Source organism: Orussus abietinus, unplaced genomic scaffold (genome assembly GCF_000612105.2).
Source record: "Orussus abietinus isolate OABI.00-Male unplaced genomic scaffold, Oabi_2.0 scaffold234, whole genome shotgun sequence".
Classification (NCBI taxonomy): domain Eukaryota; kingdom Metazoa; phylum Arthropoda; class Insecta; order Hymenoptera; family Orussidae; genus Orussus; species Orussus abietinus.
Genome location: NW_019395043.1, coordinates 107,453 through 127,816, shown reverse-complemented (window position 1 = coordinate 127,816; position 20,364 = coordinate 107,453). Strand labels below are relative to the sequence as shown.

The 20,364-nt window shown below is 40.4% G+C and overlaps 2 protein-coding genes across 3 annotated transcripts; both read left to right on the top strand.

Moving 5' to 3' along the window:
• Positions 1–6,050: 6,050 nt before the first annotated feature.
• On the top strand, positions 6,051–13,197 carry LOC105694902 (protein ROP). 2 transcript variants are annotated; one of them, XM_012416079.1, is made up of 11 exons: positions 6,051–6,168; positions 8,233–8,529; positions 9,153–9,256; positions 10,299–10,447; positions 10,517–10,732; positions 11,135–11,236; positions 11,324–11,531; positions 11,605–11,853; positions 11,942–12,129; positions 12,271–12,425; positions 12,502–13,197. In XM_012416079.1, exons 1-11 carry the CDS (start codon positions 6,141–6,143, stop codon positions 12,561–12,563), a joined length of 1,758 nt encoding a protein of 585 aa, XP_012271502.1. In that variant the 5' UTR covers positions 6,051–6,140; the 3' UTR covers positions 12,564–13,197. The 2 variants fall into 2 exon arrangements, with proteins under 2 accessions (XP_012271502.1, XP_012271592.1); XM_012416169.2 differs by lacking the exon at positions 9,153–9,256 and adding an exon at positions 9,449–9,552 and having other exon boundaries at positions 6,141–6,168.
• Positions 13,198–17,212: 4,015 nt separating this feature from the next.
• Positions 17,213–19,914, top strand: LOC105698922 (argininosuccinate synthase). The gene is made up of 8 exons (XM_012423600.2): positions 17,213–17,481; positions 17,539–17,607; positions 17,714–17,959; positions 18,037–18,182; positions 18,272–18,536; positions 18,608–18,746; positions 19,457–19,558; positions 19,651–19,914. The coding sequence occupies exons 1-8, from the start codon at positions 17,374–17,376 to the stop codon at positions 19,809–19,811; spliced, it is 1,236 nt and encodes a 411-aa protein (XP_012279023.1). The 5' UTR covers positions 17,213–17,373; the 3' UTR covers positions 19,812–19,914.
• Positions 19,915–20,364: the final 450 nt, after the last annotated feature.

Below are 20,364 nucleotides of genomic sequence, written 5' to 3'. Positions count from 1 at the left end.
ACACTCATGAAATTTCATTCCTTAAAAAACGTTTGTTATAAACATAGTTTTACTAATTTTTCTGTTTTCATATTTTATAAAAATTGAAATTATTTTCAGTGGGACCCTCTTTGGAGTCTCCACGTTAAGGTGATAGAATTTCAGATTCGATACAACCAGCAAAAGTTTCATAAACGATCGACGCCACTTTCATGTCACCTGAAATGCAATTACAAAGTTCGATTACCAATAATGGGTCCGTGAAATTCACAAAACGACTCGTAAGACGGTTCGGGGAGCCTCAGAGAGAATTGTTTTAACAAGGGAACGAAAAAACCACGAGCAAACAAGAGTAACGTCCAAGAATGAAGTGAAAAAAGAAATGAGAACCGATGACTCCGCGGTCGAAAACGGATAATCGAAAACAGAACGGAATGTCAAAGGACATCAGAGTCGAAAGCGATCGAACCGAATCGAGTGGCGGCGCAAACACGGAAGGGCCATTCTGAAAGGGACATCCTTTGCGATGGAAATTTCCTGTGGGAACCTTTTTCTTTTTTACCTCCGCGCTAAAACGAGAACTAGACTCGGCGTGCCCTATATTCGCCCGCGGCCGTGATTCGATATTAAAGGTGCGTCAATGGCACGGACGCGACCATCCCCTAAAACATTTTGCGCCCAAACGATTCGACGATAAATCCAGAGATGATCCCTCAGTTTGTGAAAATTGATCGAAACCTCCTCGAACGACAGATACCTTATTTGAGGCCATTTCGTGAGTCAACGTATTAAAATTCTTTCTTGGAAATTGAGAAATTTATGCACAATTCGGAATGAGCGCAAATCATTATCCTGAAATTATCCTTCAATTTATTCCAAATTGATTACAACCTCCTCAATTGATAGGCGCCTTTTTTAGGCCATCTCGTGATTTTACGTATTAATATTCCTTCCCGAAAATTAAAGAACTTATGCCTAATTCGGAACGAGCGCAAACGATTAATCCTAAAATGATCCTTCGGTTTATTAAAATATTGATTGCAACCACCCCGAGCGACAGGCGCCTCCTTTGAGATCAAATCGTGATTTTATATATCAAGGGACTTGATTAAAATTTCTTTTAAGAAGACTGCCCAAGTAACACCCAATTTGGATCTCCTTTTCCAGTCGACGAGCTCGTCCAGCCAAGGCGATAATCGTTTTCCATTTTTCTCACGTCGGAACCTCGAATGCAACCTGTCGGTCTGACGTCGGGGGAAAAGGTATAGTCTCGAGTCGAGGAATTCGTGTAAAATTGGATTTTTCCGGGTCCTACGTAAACGACGACCAGGTGAAACGCTTGCCGGATTTCCTTCCTTTCACACATAGGATCTAGAGCGAGAGATAACTTCTGTTTATTTATTAGAGAAAAATACCCTCTATCCCAGAGAAAAGAGAATGAACAACTTCCGGGTCCCCTCGATAACGGGGAGCCCTTGTAAACCCAACATTTGTGTCAACAAACTTTGCTCTACATGAAAATAAAGAAGTCCAGACTTGTGCGTGATAAAGGAAAGTTTCCCGTTCCTTATGCAACGTTCTTGAAACCGGGTAACCTGAAATCCGAATGAAATTTGTAGATTTTCGAGCTTATCATATACCCGGTCGGCAAAATGTGCAAACTGTGTACAAGTAGAGCTAAAACAATATTGTTCCATATACACGTACAACGATGGGCACGATTGCGTATATTCGTAGCTTAAATTGAAATTTCCCGCTATTGGAAAATCTCTCTTCTATTTATTGCCTTATTCTCTTTCCTTTTTCATGGCAGAATGCGGCAGGGCTTAATCGATAACGACCGCGCTACTAAAATCAGATTCCGTTATGTCAAACGTAGATTTATATAATGATATTTATTTGATATTTATATATGGGTTATATGGAATCGAACATGGAACGATTGCATTACGCCGTGATGTAAACCCATTATAATCTAAAATCCATAATTCCCTGGTAGCACAAAATATTTCTCGTACATTTTCTATATATTTAAGGAATATCGTGCATTTTGTAAATATGTAGCAGACATGTGAAATATTTGCAGAACGTTTACTTTAGAATATTAGCTTCATAATATTTGTATAATATTAGCTGCATGTGTTTTCATAATAATNTATATCATATTTTAGAATTTGAAACAATTGCATTGAGCTGCAAATTGCGATTTATCACAAATTGTACAATTTACCGTAAATAACGCGATTTAAAAATTTCCAAAGAATTTCCCAACACCCGACCTTATAATTCAAATTCCACGTCTATTCATGTTACATAAAAATATACAGCTAGAAACGAATTTTGATCACAATCACACATGATTATACATGCGTTTTAAATAGCTCCTAGTTTCATTTCACCACTCAAATTGTACGATTTATCGTGCACTGTGCTGCTTTCAAATTTCCAACGAGTTTCCCAACACCCGACCTTATAATTCAAATTCCACGTCCATTCATGTTACATAAAAATATACAGCTAGAAACAAATTTAGATCACAATAACACATGATTATAATCAAGTTCCTTTAAATAGCTCCTAGTGTTTCATTTCACTGTTCAAACTGTACGATGTATCGCAAATTAATCAATTTATCTCAAATTGTACGATTTAAAAATTTTCCACGAATTTCCCAACACCCGACCATTTTATCCAAATTCCGTGCCTATTCATATTACATAATCAAAACACAGCTAGAAGCGAATTTTGATCATGATTAGTATCACGTTCTTTAAACCGGCTTCCATTTTCCATTTTCCGGCAAGGTAACGATTCCCCGAAATTCATCAAACGGCTTTCACGTAGAAGAATGAACACGGGACTCGCGAGTCGGTGAGAGCGCACTCGGTCTCCTAACCGGGGTAAATATTCAGCAGCGTAAAGGGCGAACGAAGGTTCTACTCACCGCAGACGTTGAGCCAGCCCTCCACGCGACAAGGGTACTCCAGCTTCATTGTCTTCGCGAAGCAAGACGACGTTGCCAAATCCGAAATCCGAGGCAGCCGGTCGAGGGAGTGCACCGGTGTCACATAGAGGGGAAAGTTCACGGAACCGTGCACACCGCAGTCGAGCCGTCTCGGCGCTCGCGAGCGAGTCGAGACAGGGAGATGAGCACGCGCGACGCGTTTTCGGCGCACTCGCGGAGGCGGAAAGACCTCAGTCACCGAAAAGACGGAGGACTTCGAGGGTCTCCCGCGAGAGAAGTCGCCGCCAGTCTCGAATCCCGGACGGCGCACCAGGGACGACGGCGGCGACGTGCGTGCGTGCGCGCCCACTGCCACGCGACTAGCGACACGACCACCCGCACCGGGCTCAGGATTCGAACTGACCTCGCGGGGCCGTGGCGCGCGCCGCGCCCGCTCGCCGCCAGAGCGCGCACAGCGCGCAGCGCTCAGGTGGCTACCGCCCGCGTACCGCCAGACGCGGTCGACCTGTCGATAAGGCAGGTTCATGCGGTGCACCTGATACGCCAGCTGACGCGCCGGCCCTTTTAAACCCTCGCCCCTCGCCGAGACCTTTCAAATTCTGGCCACTGTTCTCCCTTTCGGCCACCCGGTGCATGAGGGTCTTCGAGCCTTTTTAAACCCGTGGCTTCGGGAATGTTCTTAAGATGTTATAAAAGTGTCATATATATGCACCAAAAAGTCAAAATGTTTAGGAAAATTTTCGTCAAACTGGGGCACAGAATTATTTGAAACTTTAACACGTGATTATGGAGGTCCTAATGAAGGGTTTGAAATTCACGAAATTTCACTTTTTGAAAAGAGCTTGTTTTGGTTTTTGTTCGGGGTAAATCATTTTTTTTATCTAAATCACGTTTTAATGTTTTAAGTTATTCGGTGCACCCTGTTTGGAGAACAGTTTTATACATACTTTGACCTTTTAGTACATATATGACACTTTCATAACACCTTGAGGCTCAAATAACAAAATGCTACTGACATTCTTCTAAAAATATAAATAAATTTTCTTCAACTTCGAGATAACAACCAAGAATAGCCCACCAAGATATTTATTATTTATATTTTATTTATATAGATTATTTTCTATTTAGAAACAGAAGGGCGTAGTATACTTCGCGCTCGCGTAGAAAACTATGTATACTACATAACGTATTATACTTATTCAACCCTGGGTCACCCTTTTTGAGTAAAGTCACCGCGCGTATCGGCCGTTGAGTGCAGATGCGAATAGATGATCCGAGAATTATCTCTGCAAATCATCTGGCCCGCTGCGCGCGCCATCTGGTGCAGGACGGCGTCAGTATTGCCAACCGTACTATAATAATAATGTTTGTATTATTATTTTCTCCAGTGTATGTACTATCCACTTTTCGAACAGTAATAGTACGCGAATGATACTATTATTTCAGAAGAAATCTTATCATGTTCCACGAAAGTAACAATTTGCGTGGGCAATTTGCGATTGCTACGCGTGAACAGCGGACCAATTAAAACTATTCATATTGATCATCAGAAATAACAGTTTGTTCCCATTAGTTCTCGGTCTTGACGTGACGTGACTTATTACAACGATGCTGCATTAAATTATATTCCCTTCCCTCCTTTTCGGTTTCCTTTTTTTTTAGTACGAGCAAGCGTTTTATGAAAATATTCCAACCTTTTAAGTTGTACTATAATTTCCTTAACCAGACCGGGTTATACTATAGGTTTGTTCGTTTTGCCTACATTTTCTACACTGTTACGAAAAGTACACTTTGGCGTTCGTTTTAACGGAAGTGACGCAGATGTCGCTGGTCGTTTTGCAAAGGCATCTATACCGAGTGTACACTTTCTCTACATTTTTTACACTCGATCCCGAGCGAGTGTAAAATGTTATAAAAGTGTAGGCCGTGAATTCGGCGGCAAATTTCAAAATTGAAAAGACCAAAAAACAGGAAAATACAATGTTTGTCCCAAGATCTCAACGTAATATAAATAAAAATAACGATTAATACATTTTCTTTGTATATAGAACGATTTAGCGTTTTAATTTTGTACGTAATCTTTGAAAAATTGTACAATCATTATTTATTACAAATTACGTATTGATTNATTTTCTACGTAATCTTTGAAATATTGTACAATCATTATTTGTTGCAAATGATGTATTGACTTGCAGTTTCTTTATTTACAATTATTATGTATTACTGCATGTTATATTATCACTATCATCATACTAGAAGATGTAATGGAGGAAGCATTACATCTTCATTTTCATCATCATTGGATTCGAATAGCTCCAAAATCGCATAATATTCCGCTAAAACGGCCATCTTGTACTTTCTTGAGCTTTCTGGCGTTCGGGACGTCGACGAAAGTGTATCTACACTTCTGCACCTTTCAAGAAAAGTGTAGTCCCGAACGCCAGAAACCTCACGAAGGTCCAAGATGACCGATTTAGTAGAGAGGTACACGATTTTGAGGTTATCTGTATCGGACGATGATGAATACGAAAATGTAATGCTTCTTCCAGCCTTCCTTCTCGAGCTGTCTTCGTTTTCTTCAAATCTTGCATTCCGTTCAATTACCTTGTAATTGTAGAAGATGAAAATTCCTTTCACGAATTTCAGGTATTGAGGATCAATAAGGGTCAGAATAATATTGCAGTAGAATGAAAAACAATTTAACTACAACAGTGAAAAATTATAGTTTAGTTCATTCTAACCGCGGTTTCGTAGTAATACATAATTATTGTAAATTGTTTCAAACATTATGTCCAAAACTAAAACACTAAATCGTTCTATGCATGAAGAAGATGCATTAATAATTACTTTTGTTTATATTACGTTGAGATATTAGCATAAATTATGTATTTTCCTGTTTGTTGGTCTTTTCAATTTTGAAATTTGCCGCCAAATTCGCGGGTTACCCTTCTTGCACTCGCTCGGGATCGAGGGTAGAAAGTGTAGAGAAAATGTACACTCGGGGTAGATGCACTCGCAAAACGAAAAGCGGCATCTGCGTCACTTCCGTCAAAACGAACATTAAAGTGTACACTTTTCGTAAAAGTGTAGAAAGTGTAGGCAAAACGAACAAACTTCTTATAATTTTAGCCCGACTGTACTAGAGTTCACGGGCTTGGAGTTGGCAACACTGTTCGGCACACTCAGTACTGTCAAAATGGCGCTCAAGGGTCAGGTCGGCCAGAGTGAGTACCGGAGAAATACTTAATTTTGGGGGGTTTACGACCGCATTTGCGTCGACTCTATTGTCAAGTGACATCTGAAATTGCCGTGGAATACGTGGCGCGTGTCATGGCGGCTCTGACATGCGTTTAATGAGGAAAAGTTGAGCAAAACCAATGGGCGTTGCATGCCTCGATGATTTCATCGCACGCGGAGCGACTGCACGTCTGGCCGTCAGACCGCGCTTGAATTTTCATAAACATGAAACGAGGTGTCAGACTTTTATTTTTTCGCCGAATGACGCATCTACGCGTGCAATTTGTTCCCTGGTTAAGTTTAAGGCATCGTGTTTAAGGTTTGACGTTGCCTGGCTGTCCTTTTGGACACTTTCGGCCTGACTATCTTACTGATAATTACCGTTTTCCCACGTATATCTAGTATCGATTGTCGTGGATTTACTTAACGCTGTTTCGAAGAAATTTGAGGAGAATTTTCGAGGCTCATGAGGTGGCCTTATTATTTTATCAAATGTAACGACGTCACTCACTTCCCAGTCCGCCAAAATGTCAACGAGCTTGGAAATGTCAAGCTTTCTATTTAACGGAGTAATGACATTTTTGTGGCTGCGTGTATGTCTTGTTTTTATGCTCTTAGGAAGGTGAATATTTCACTAGGGTCTTGTATCGGAATTTCCATATTTATTACCTTCATTCCTGGGATGTTGACTCGCTTGCGGATTTTATTCGGTAGATGAAAAATAATCGTTCTTATGGGGACGGAAAATGAAGTACTTTTACTTAAACAGAATGTGAGAAATATAAAAGATTTACTTAAAATGTTCATATTTTAAGTAGATTTTTATATTTATCATGTTTTGTTTAAAATTGCACTTAAAATGGTCGCATTTTAAGTAGATTTCTTATATTTTCCTCATATTCCGTTTAGATGTTTCAGTTCCGTTTGAAAGATGCATCCAAAAATGTACAATATACTGCTTTGGTTTTCGACATTTTTAGGTTTTTATGCGGCAAAGAATTTCTCGAAGTTTCTATAATTTTTATTAGGCTGATTAGCGCATATCGGCGAGTTGTCGAGGCTTCCTGGATTTAAAATGTGCAGATTGGACGCTGTGGATTTTAGAACGACTCATGCCTTGATCGCATGTAATATGGCGCGTAGAGGTGCGATTTGAATTTCATGAATTAACGTGCGGATGGTCAAGATTTCCCGTAGCTTCCGTCCACCTACGCTTCTGCGCAAGGACGAGTGCGCAGGGCTGCCTTCTCCAAGGCACGGGCCTGGCTGACGTCACGAGTTAGTAAGGACGATCAATACGACGACGGAAAGCGTCGAAACTTCGCCAATGACCATTAGCCTGATTTTCTAAAGTGCATCAATCGACGCCGATTTTGCAAATACAAAAATCGCACGTTTTCGGAAATATTTTCTGATTTAAGAGGGCTTTATATCTATTGACAGGATGAGATACCCATTTTTTTTAATACTTACGAGAGCCTATTACCAATTGATGGGGTGAAAATATCCATTTTTTCAAGCAAGTGTAGGAAATAATAAAACGAATCAGTGAAGACGATCAATATGATGATCGAAATCGTCGAATTTAACCAGTAATCATTGCCCTGATTTTCTGTAGCGTATCAATCGGCGTCGTTTTTGCAAATAAGACTCACACGTTTTCAGAAATAGTTTTCATATTTAAGGACGTTGTCTATTAACAACGTTAAAAAAAAAAATTCAGGAAGGTACAGGTCGTTTTCATTAGCGTGATTTACCGTAGCACATTAATCTGCTCCTTACTCGGGATATCCCCGCTAAACGTAGAAATCAAATATTTTGAGAAATAATTTTCATATACGATCTAAAACTTAAAAACTGTATCGCGACTTGACCACAATCTGCTCGTCAAAGAGACGATGAAACATTTCTACAGAATTAGAACTATTAATTCCATGTTCGATTTTATTGATAAGTCGCCGAAAAGGTATTCCAAGAGGCGGAAATTTGTTGATTTAATTATTTCTTATAATTTTTTATCACTTCATGCTGTATATTATTAATTTTTCCAGAGATTATGAATGAGGTGATCAAGCAGAAGAAGAAAACAACGGGAGGAGTGGAATGGCGAATCCTGGTGGTGGATCAGCTGGCCATGAGGATGGTTTCCGCTTGCTGCAAAATGCACGACCTCAGCGCCCAAGGGATCACTTTGGTAGAAGACATTGGCAAAAAGCGAGAGCCTCTTCCGACCATGGAAGCAGTCTACCTTATCACACCTTGCAATGGCTCCGTTCAGAAACTCATCGACGATTTCAGCAATCCCACGAGGACCATCTACAAAAACGCGCACGTGTACTTCACCGAAGGTACATTCGAGATCACCTCCGAAAATGTTACAGAAAACCCTACTAAAAATTTCGAAGAATAATGACATTAAGGTGATATGAAAGTGGCGTTGAAGAAGTTTCGTGACATTTTTCTACGAACTGGGTGTACCGAATCGTTTCAAACTTCACAACGTGAATATGGAAGCTTTAAGAAAGGTCCTGACACCTATGAAACTTTATTTCATTTAAACAATTTTTTAAATGTCCGTAAACAAATTTTAAAGAAATAAAAATTTCATGGTTATCAGGACTTTCCTTATAGCCTCCATATTCACATTCTAAAGTTCGAAACGATTCGGTACACCCAATTCGGAGAAATGTTTCACGAACAATTGACTTCTTAGAGCTCACTTTCAAATCGCCTTAATCTGGCTCACGTGCAGCTCGAATTCAATTAAATTTCCCTTAATTTGATCACACACTGATGTCTTAAATCATTCGATGCATTCAGTTCCGAGAAAAGTTATATAAATATTTGTACGTTATATATGTAATAGAATGACCCTTTCATAACACTTTAAAGGGCAATATGTGGTCGAGAAGAGTCGTGGCCATTATGGCATTTTCGTTTACGTTTGAATTTTGAGTTAATTTCTTTACAGCGTGTCCCGATGAGCTGATCGAACAATTGTGCAATGCGCGAGTAGCTAAACGCATTAAGACACTGAAAGAGATCAACGTCGCTTTTATACCGTACGAGGAGCAGGTAAAGCAAAAGCTTGAACGTGTGTGTTGCGTTCGTCAGTTTTGAGAACGGTGATGGGCACAGCAAACTTTTTTCGCCCGCATTTTTTCCGCAACATTATCACAACGGTTCATTTCAACCTGTACTATCTAACAATGTCTTGGCACAACTCGGACTAACATCCAGTATGCATTCATGCTTGCACATGACCAGTCTGTCCGGAGGAACTCTTCAACGAACTCTGCAAGTCCCTCGCAGCTAAAAAGATCAAAACCCTGAAAGAGATCAACATCGCATTCCTGCCCTACGAGTCGCAGGTGAAAATATTGAGAATCAACAGGGCTTGCTTAGATAATGCTTCATCTGACATTTTTCTGTACCCTTGTAGCCATTCCATGCATTTTAACGCTGGAAAGTAACTGAATGACTAGAGGGAGTCTAATTCATAAATGGTTTGTCATTAGACGGTAGTGTTGGGTTTCTTCAGTTTTCTGCGTCCACTGTATCGCGCTCGGATTTCCATTAATTTCAATGTCCTGTTTATTTCATTATATCAAATCTAGCATGCTCTATTATCCTTTTACCCTGTAAAAATGTCCATGTAAATGTACGTACTCCAGTGTTGGTCATTTCGATGCTACCATTAATTGCAGCAAAATTACATGCGTGAATATGGTAAATATATAATTTTACCCATATTTACACATTTTTTAGTTTCTAAGCTTTCCATTTTACGTTTTTTTATGTGAAACTTTAGGTATGAGGTGTGCAAAAATGTATGTAAATTTACACTGAATTTTATCAGTATCAACTAATGTACTGCACGAAATTAGGTCAGTTTTTTGATTTAACAGAAAACTGTTTGTAAAAATCTATATAAGATAAAATCGTACTTTTATCGATAGACACAGTTTCTGCTTCTAGTTGCTTATGCTTTCTATTTCCTATTTTTTTCGCTTGAATGTCTGTTCACGCTTTGAACAGCTTATGTTTGTCAATGTTACTAGAATTCAGTACGATCATCATAACCTTAAGTGAAATGAAAATTGTTATTGTCACGCAGGTCTTCTCCCTTGATTCGCGGGAAACGTTCGCCTGTTTTTACAACCCCTCGTTCATCAACCTGAGGAATGCCAACATGGAGCGAATTGCAGAACAAATAGCAACTCTTTGTGCTACTCTTGGAGAATATCCATCGGTCAGATATCGAAGGTATTTTATTCTTATAAAAAGTGAAATATAAATATTTTCTACAATTATTAATAATACTTTTTGTTACAGTGACTTTGACCGTAACGTCGAGCTGGCACAGATGGTCCAACAAAAGCTGGATGCTTACAAAGCTGATGAACCAACAATGGGCGAAGGTCCTGAAAAAGCTCGTTCCCAGCTCTTAATTCTCGATCGTGGATTTGACTGTGTCTCACCGCTTTTGCACGAGTTAACTTTACAAGCCATGGCTTACGATCTCCTTGAAATCGAGAATGACGTCTACAGGTAACTGCTAACATTAAGGCGATGCGAAAGTAGCGTCAAAGAGGTGTAGTTTATACAACTTTTCTCCGAACTGGGTGCATCGAATAGTCTCAAACTTTACAATATGAATGTAGAGGGTATAAGAAAGGTCCTAACACCCATGCAATTTTATGTTTCACAATAACTATTGAAAATGTCAATAAATAAATTTTAAAAAATTGAAATTTGATAAGTGTCAGGACATTGCTTTTAGTATCCATATTCATTTTGTAATGTTTAAAACTACTTGATGCACCCAGTTCAGTGAAAAGATTCATGAACGATTAACCCCTCGGATGCCACTTTCTCATTTCCTTAAACTTGTGATGTAAATTCATTTCGTATGTAAACAATTATAGTTAATATTGCCTTTGACTCCTTAAGGTATGAAGCATCAGCGGGACAAGCCGAGAAAGAAGTCCTCCTCGACGAAAACGATGAACTCTGGGTTGAACTCAGACATCAACACATTGCTGTTGTTTCTCAGTAAGATATGGAAATAAATTAACTTTTGATGAGATTTAGTTTATGCAACTAGCGGTAAAATAGCATCTAAATATTTAATTCTTCCAGAAATGTGACAAAAAATCTGAAGAAGTTCACCGAATCAAAGAGGATGCCTCAGAGCGATAAACAAAGCATGAGGGATCTTTCGCAGATGATCAAAAAGATGCCGCAGTACCAGAAGGAGTTGAGCAAATACGCTACTCACTTGCATTTGGCAGAGGATTGCATGAAACGTTATCAGGGGAATGTCGACAAGCTGTGCAAAGTTGAACAAGTATGAATCGATCAGTTCATACAAGTCGATGTTGTAAATAAAATTTGTTGTTGTGTATAATCACGTATTTTAGGATTTGGCCATGGGTACTGACGCTGAAGGTGAACGCATCAAGGATCACATGCGAAATATTACGCCGATTCTGTTGGACCAAACTGTCAACAATCTGGATAAATTGCGTATCATTGCATTGTATGTGATCAGCAAGAATGGTATTACGGACGAAAATCTAAATCGTCTGGTGCATCATGCTCAGATTTCAGCTGATGACAAGCAAACCATTATCAACATGGCAAACCTTGGCATAAATGTCGTGGTCGATGTAAGTTTTAAATATCACCTTCAGGTTGAAATCTATAATTATAAAAATACCAGGTTCATGTATGTAATAAGTATTATCAATCAATCAGGGGAACCGCAAGAAATTGTATACCGTGACACGTAAAGAAAGGATTACAGAACAGACTTATCAAATGAGCCGTTGGACTCCTGTGGTGAAGGATATCATGGAAGACTCCATCGAGGATAAATTAGATTCGAAACACTTCCCATATTTGGCTAGTCGTTCAGCAAGTACAGGGTATCACGCACCAACAAGGTAATAATTAGTATACATGAAATGAGCTATCCTACATATTCTGAATAATAATAATGTTTGTTTACTAATAAAAACCCTTATAACAATACATATTTTACTAAACTGATTAACTGATTCAGTAATTAATTTAACTCTTTTTAGTGTACGGTATGGTCACTGGCATAAGGACAAGGGTCAGCAAACCATAAAAAACGTCCCTCGGTTAATAGTCTTCATTGTTGGTGGAGTATGTTTTTCGGAAGTGCGATGTGCATACGAAGTGACGAACGCTCTGAAAAACTGGGAGGTTATCGTTGGTAAGTAACTTCAAATTCGTTATGAATTTTTCGAAACGGCCAGCAGGATGGTAATGGTTTACGTATATTTTTCCAGGTTCATCACACATAATTACACCGAAGTCGTTTTTGACCGATTTAAGCAAACTGCATGTCTAAGAATGACATCCTGGCGGAGATGACATTTCCGAATTAACCTCTTCAACTTTAACGCGCTAAGTTACGCACCGATCGCATCGGTGTGTTCGACTTCATCGGTAACGTCAACTGTACATACCGCCAACAGCGTCGACGTTCAAATTAGCTTAAGCGAACACTTCATGTCAATTCATTAGATAAAATTGGTCGTGTATTCGAGTAGAACGACTAGCCCGATGTAAGGAAAGGCAACTAAAGTTGAAGACCAACTCACCAAAGCGTATCTAGTGTTGAGTGCAATTTGAATATCTGTATTAAAGCAAAAAAAGAGCAAAGGCTCGATTAGACGTCAAGTGCCTGTGCGATGTGTAGTCATACGGTGAAGTCTTTTTCGCTTGGTGCTACCGATGGAGTCCCATAAATTCATCATAAGGTGGTAACTTAGTTTCGCAAACAATACTTCTACCATATTTATTGTTCCACCAGTTTGCCCCATCTGACGCTGGAATTGCATGATAGGGTGTAGAAATGAAGCGCTGTAGATGAAGCATAGCTTAAAGTGATGGAGAGAATGTGGCGTCAAAGAAGTCTGGTTCATGCAATTTTTCTATGAACTGGATGTACCGAATCGTTTAAAACTTTGCAATGTGAATATGGAGGCTATGAAGAATTATCTGACATCCATGAATTTTCAATTCTTTTTAAATTTGTTTATAGACATTTTCAACATTTTTTCTGAAACATGAAATTTTATGGGTGTCAGGACCTACCTCATAACATCCATATTCACATTGTAAAGCTTGAAACTATTCGCTGCACTCAGTTCAGTGAAAAGTTTCATAAACAAGACCTCTTCGATAGCATTTTCGCATCCCATTAAGCCGATAATACCTATGTACATTTCTTTGTTTATAATGTTTTACCTCTTGCACGTAAATACTATTTACAGACTACACATAAGCCAGCCCTCTTGCTCGTAGATATAACGTGTAACTCAGAAAATGTTTTCAATTCGCTGTGGGCAGCGAATATGTATATGTCTGCACATAAGGCCAAGATTCGATCAAGTTTTATTAGGTTAGTAGTCGTGTTAGAATATATCAAGTAGAAGTCTCTCGTTTCTGGGAAATGCAATTGATCGAGTCGCAGGTGTCGTTTCATTGATCCTATCGTAGAAAATGAGAAATTCACTGTACTCTTCCACGTAATTTTGTCAGGGTTAAAAGTTGCTTGAAGAAAGGTATGAAAGATTTGTCACTTGTATCCATATATTGACTGATCTAACCGCTATTCACGCTATGCAGACTTGTACTTAACATTTTTAGGTTAGATTGAAGCGATGGTATCGGTGCTAAACACACGTAGAGTTGTCAGATTCTTATAACTTGTTAAACATCCAAACGTGAATTATGAATATTCTCCCATAGTGGTGGATAGTTTATATTGGCAAGGTATAAAATATGCACGCGTAATTCTAGGTCCTCTAGAATTGTAGATGGACTTTTGCAGAAGTCGTACTGTCGATACTCTATATGACTGTTTTAGGGGATCACGTTTGGTCAACGAACGTTTGCCTGTTATTCGATTGATCGTTTAATGAAGTACACGTTAATGATTAATACATGTTATGACCATTACATAGCGACACAGCTATTATAAAATTTATGATATTTATAAATATATATGTATATGTATGTAAACGATTCCAACGAAGAGTCCTGCTTATAAAGGCCTACACGTGTCGAGTCAATCTCTCTTTATTAATAATTTACTATCTCCCTCCATCCAATTTATAAACTAAAAAAATGCTTAATTTTCTTAATAACGAGTCATCTCATTATTTCCATACTTCCAAGAAGTTAGTAATTTCATCGATTCCATTCTACATACAAGATAAAAACATATATTTTTAACGAACATTAACAATTATTATTCCATGTGTTTTTATTACAGATTGTAATTTCTCGTGCAGACATGGTTCTGATAATAAGTTCCAAGTGCAATTAGTACCAGAGATGAGTTGGGAGATTGCTCACGGGCAGGATCGAGTAATCGCATCCTGTGCTGCCCTCTGGTATCGTACGTTAGCTTTCACCGTTTTTTGCCCCCAAGGGCGGCGCAACGAATTTCTGATAGGAGCTCGCGCACTCGCGATGGCGGTACCATCTACCAGTCGCCGTTGGCGGCTCACGTACTCATGATGGTAATACCATGCGGCAGTTGACGGTGGTGGCTTACCTACGCTTACCGACACTGCTCGCTTTTGATGGTACGGGAAGAACACTCTCGTGACACTCCATTTGACTTCATCTACTTATCTACTACTATTAAGTACATTGTTGCATCGAAGTCGACGTGATGCGGAGCTTTGGGGCACGTGTCGGTGTCGCGTACGGAACCCTCATGCAGCGAATCTGCGTGAGTGCGATCGCTCCTAGAAATCTTAGCGCGTGCCAACCAGCCAAGCGCCAAGCTACGGGTCGAGACGTTGAGTATGTGTGCGTTCGGCGCTACACTCGACGAGTATGCGTGAGAGTCGAATACTGCGAAAATCCTCCCGAGGCTTACCTAACCCCGGATATAAGCCGAGTCATTTCGCATGTGATTTTTTTTACATTTCCCTACTAGCGTTATCGAGCGTTTTCGAGTGTTTTCGAGCATTATCGAGCGGTTTTTCGAGCGGTTTCAAGCATTTTCGAGCGTTATTGAGCGTTTTCGAGCGTTATCGAGTGTTTGTCAAGCGGTTTTGAGCGTTATCGACCGCTTTTCGAGCGTTTCTCGGTCATTTTCAAAGCATTTTCGAGCGTTGTCGAGCGTTATCAATCGTATTCGCGCGTTTTTCAGTGTTTTTGAGCCTTATCGAAGACCGTACAGTGCGGTTGCGTGTTGTTAAGAGCAGTAGAGTGCCGGAGAGTGACGGAGAGTTGCCGCAGAGGACCGGAGAGCGCCGGAGACTAACGGAGAGTTGTCGCAGAGTGCCGGAGAGTGCTTGATAGTACCGCAGAGTGCCGGAGAGTGTCAGAGAGTTGCCGCAGAGTGCCGGAGAGTGCCGCAGAGTGCCACAGAGTGCCGGGGAGTGCCGCAGAGTGCCGGGGAGTGCCGGAGAGTCGCCGCACATTGTCGGAGAGTGCCGAAGAATGCCGCAGAGTGCCGAAGAATGCCGCAGAGNCACTCTCCGGCACTCTCCGGCACTCTCCAGCACTCTCCAGCACTCTTCGTCGCCTCTCTGGCACTCTTCATTCACTCTGCGGCAACTCTCTGGCACTCTCTGGCACTCTCTGGCACTCTCTGGCAACTCTCCGGCACTCTCCGGCACTCTGCGGCAACTCTCCGGCACTCTGCGGCACTTTCCGGCACTCTCCGGCACTCTACGACACTCTGCGGCAACTCTCCGGCACTCTCCGGCACTCTGCGGCAACTCTCCGGCACTCTGCGGCAACTCTCCGGCCCTCTCCGGCACTCTCCGACACTCTTCGGCATTCTGCGGCAACTTTCCGGGACTCTCTGGTAACTCTCCGCCACTCTCCGGCACTCTGCGGCAACTCTCCGGCACTCTCAGGCACTCTGCGGCACTCTCCGGCACTCTCCAGCACTCTTCGTCGTCTCTCCGGCACTCTCCGGCACTCTACTGCACTTAACAACACGCAACAGCATTGTGCGGCCTTCGATAAGACTCGAAAACACTTGAAAAATGGGCGAAAACGATCGATAACGCTCGACAACGCTCGATAGCGATTGAAAACACTCTAAAAACACTTGAAAACGGTTGAAAAATGCTCGATAACTCTCGAAAACGCTCGGAAAACGCTCGGTAACGCTCCAAAACACTAAAAACGCTCGAAAACGGTTGAAAAACGCTCGGTAACACTCAAAAACGGCCTTAAAACGCACGAAACCGCTCTGAAAATGATCGAGAAACGCTCGAAAACGCTCCAAAAGCGCTCGATAACGGTCACTAACGCTCGAAAACGTTCGAAGACGTTCAAAAACGCTCTAGAAACGCCTAAAACGCTCGATAACGCTAGTAGGGAAATGTAAAAATCATGCGCGAAATGACTCGGCTTGTATCCGCTGTTAGGTAAGCCTCGGGAGGATTTTTCGCAGTTTTCGAGTCTCTCGCATACTTGTCGAGTGTAGCGCCTCCTAATGCACACATACTCAGCGTCTCGACCCGTAGCTTGACGCTTGGCTGGTTGGGTCGCGCGAAGATTTCTAGGAGCTATCGCACTCACCCAGATTCGCTGCAAGAGAGTTCCGTACGCGACACCGACGCGTGCCCCAAAGCTCCGCATCACGTCGACTTCGAGGCAACAATGTACTTAATTAATAGATACGTAGATACGTAGATAAAGTCAAATGGAGCTTCACGAGTGTTGTTCCCTTACCATCAAAAGCGAGCAGTATCGGTAAGCGAAGGTAAGCCACCACCGTCAACTGCCGCATGGTATTACGATCACGAGTGCGTGAGCCGCCAATGGCGACTGGTAGATGGTACCGCCATCGCGAGTGCGCGAGCTCCTATCAGAAATTCGTTGTGCCGCCCTTGGTGGCAGAAAACGGTGAAAGCTAACGTACGAAACCAGAGGACAGCACAGGATGCGATCGCACGATCCCTTCCGTAAGCAATCTCCCAACTCATCTACACTCATCTCTGTTAGTACATGTAGATATTCAATTATTTAAATTGTAATTAAAAGTAAAGTTGGTATCTTTGATATGCTTTCGCAAATGATACGTAATCAGAAAGGTTATCGAGAAGAGTTCATATGGAAATCTGTAGTAAAATAAGAGTTCCTCCCCAGTATGTACCAGTACACCAGAAAATTCCATTATGTCTGTGTCGAAAGAAAAAGTGATTTTGGCGTATAGTGGAGGTTTGGACACTTCTTGTATTTTGCTATGGCTCATTGAAAAGGGCTACAATGTTGTTGCTTATATGGTAAGAATCCAGTATTGAGCTAAAAAATTGCGAAAATTTTTATCTTCTATTCTCTAGGCAAACGTGGGACAAGATGAAGACTTTGCGGCTGCCAAAGAAAAAGCACTGAAAATCGGCGCGTCAAAGGTACCATTTAAAAAAATTACAATCAACTAGACATTTACAACGTTTTCCTCGTTGAATATTGCCAATTAAATCATTTTCTCTTGAAAACGACGCTTGCTTTCTCTAGGTCATTGTTGAAGACCTCAGAGAGGTTTTTGTGACGTCCTTTGTTTGGCCTTCTGTACGTTGTGGATTAAAATATGAAGACAGATATCTCTTAGGAACATCTATTGCACGTCCTTGTATTAGCGAAGGTCTTGTCAAAACTGCGAAAAATGAAGGGGCGAAAATAATAAGCCATGGTGCGACTGGAAAAGGAAATGACCAAGTGCGATTTGAGTTCGCTTGTTACACGCTCTACCCTGAAGTCAAGGTGTGATAACAGTTTTTGTGTAATTTTACTTTCGTACTTTTAATGCCTTTTCTTCACTTATGCATCAACTTAAGCAGATTTTGGCACCCTGGAGGGAGCCGGAATTTTTTGAAATATTCCAAGGTCGTTCAGATCTTTTAAAATATGCGGAAAGGAATGGAATCCCAGTTTCTGCCACCCCGAAGGATCCTTGGAGTATGGACGCGAATTTGGCGCACATCAGGTGGACTATTGACTGAATTGACTCGATTATTATTATTAGGAATCACATCTTTTCACGAGATAATTTTTGTCTTATCAACATCTTTATAGCTATGAATCCGGAATTTTAGAAAACCCGAAAAATCCCGCGCCCAAGGGGATATATCAAATGACAAAAGACCCGAAAGATGCTCCCGATAAATCTGCGAAAATCGCAATCACGTTCAAGGAAGGCCTCCCAGTTTTCGTGAAAAATTTGGACACTGGAAAGGATTTTGATAGTCCTCTAGATATTATCAATTACCTGAATCGAATCGGTGGAGAACATGGAGTGGGTCGGATAGACATCGTAGAAAATAGATTTATTGGACTGAAGGTTCTCCATTTACAAGCTTAACAATCGTGTAATTTGATGGAACTATGTAATACTGATATCTTAAATTCTAGTCCCGAGGATTGTACGAGTCGCCAGGTGTCAAGATTTTACACGACGCCCATCAGGATTTAGAAGTTTATCTCCTTGATCGCGAAGTCCTGAGAGTTAAATCGTACTTAGCTGGTAAAATGTCCGACTACGTATACAATGGTAAGAAATTGATATGAGGAAATTCATTGGAATCAAATTTGACATTTTTAAGGTGAAGTGAAACACGTTCAGAAATTTGATTGACATCGGTAAATAAGATTCTTCGAAATGCATATGTTGCCGACGTTCATATTTATATTAACAGTCGTGTCGAATTATATTGGGTATTGTACGAAATGGTATACTCTATATATCGTTTCCGTGCAATAATTATAAAGAAATCGGAGTAAAACTGCCAAAATCTACTAGTTTCATGGCTTTTGATGCCCTAATTGACCGCAGAGGGCCACCCTGCGCCATCTATGATTTTAGTGTCAACTAAATTTTCACTCCGAGACCTCGGGTTACCTTCGTTTTAGTACAGAAGCGCATAAGACCCTCTTTTGCTTTTATTCCGTTCGAATGCGAGTTTCTCGATTACTAAAGTGTTCTAAATCGTTGTATACTTGTCCTGACACTATCGTTTCTCATATCAGAGCCTTCAATACTTGTTTATCGATCGAAATATCAGAGCTCGACTTCCTTTTGGTTCTGGTCTAGGCTAAGTCAAACAATTTTTTCTCGAAAATCTAGATTTTGAATGTATTAGGACAATTTTTAGGTGATCACGAGTCATATGTCAAAGTTTCGGACAGTTCGGTTCAATGCCCTTAAAGAAAGGGAATCGACTGATTTGAGGGGGAATTTCATATCACCTTAATTCTTTCTAGGTCTTTGGTTCTCACCTGAGTGCGATTTTGTGAAAAATTGTATAGAGTTTTCTCAGAAATTCGTTACCGGCACGGTACACGTTAAGACGTACAAGGGAAACGGTTTGTATTACTTATATTAATTCATTTTTGATCTTTCTTAAATTATATTGCGATACGGATAGTAAATAATCGATATTATCATTCCATGGCAGTGGCCGTTATGGGGCGCTACAGTGAAAATGCATTATACAATCAAGAGCTCGTGTCAATGGACATTCAAGGAGATTTCGCCCCTGTGGATGCTGGAGGCTTCATTCGAACAAACGCAGTCCGATTGAAAGAATTTCATAGATTTAAAAATGGGCACAAATGAATTGATATCGAATTTATTTTAACTGGATTTTATTGCAAGTTGTATCTACTATTTATACAACAATAAAACCGCTATTGTCACGACCTTGATCTCCTTGAAAAAATAGAATTGTACAGGATTTTCTTATAAAGCTACCATATCAAATTCCATTGTTTTAAAACATTTGCAGTTTGATGTAATATTTAAAAAAATTCAGAATCCTGCCTAGGCTAAAAATAGTATTGGGTGAACTCATCCTACTTATCAATGAAAACAATTTTATCTCGAATGAGTTATTTAAAACATCGATTTCATGACAATAAATTGGTGTACTTACCTCGAAATAAATAGAATTTTCGCCGGTACAGTATAAGGGTGAGGTGTTAATGAAGAATCACCGATGGAGTACTTTCAATGAGTTATTAATTGAACCTCACGGTAATCAATAGCATATCTGTGAAGAGTTTAATAATATACGATAGTAGCGATATCTTAACTGTATTAATAGTGTGCACAATGATCTGTCACAACTTCGCTAGTGGACTTGTGTAACACAAAAGAAAACGTTTTCTTC

Excerpts from the sequence above, each read along its gene's own strand:
- LOC105694902 (XM_012416079.1), top strand. The coding sequence starts at position 6,141 with ATGGCGCTCAAGGGTCAGGTCGGCCAGA. Across the intron at positions 6,169-8,232 it reads CAAGGGTCAGGTCGGCCAGA|AGATTATGAATGAGGTGATC; the intron begins GTGAGTACCGGA and ends TAATTTTTCCAG. Across the intron at positions 10,733-11,134 it reads ATCGAGAATGACGTCTACAG|GTATGAAGCATCAGCGGGAC; the intron begins GTAACTGCTAAC and ends TGACTCCTTAAG.
- LOC105698922 (XM_012423600.2), top strand. The coding sequence starts at position 17,374 with ATGTCTGTGTCGAAAGAAAAAGTGATTTTGGCGTATAGTGGAGGTTTG. Across the intron at positions 17,608-17,713 it reads TGAAAATCGGCGCGTCAAAG|GTCATTGTTGAAGACCTCAG; the intron begins GTACCATTTAAA and ends TGCTTTCTCTAG. Across the intron at positions 18,537-18,607 it reads ATAGATTTATTGGACTGAAG|TCCCGAGGATTGTACGAGTC; the intron begins GTTCTCCATTTA and ends CTTAAATTCTAG.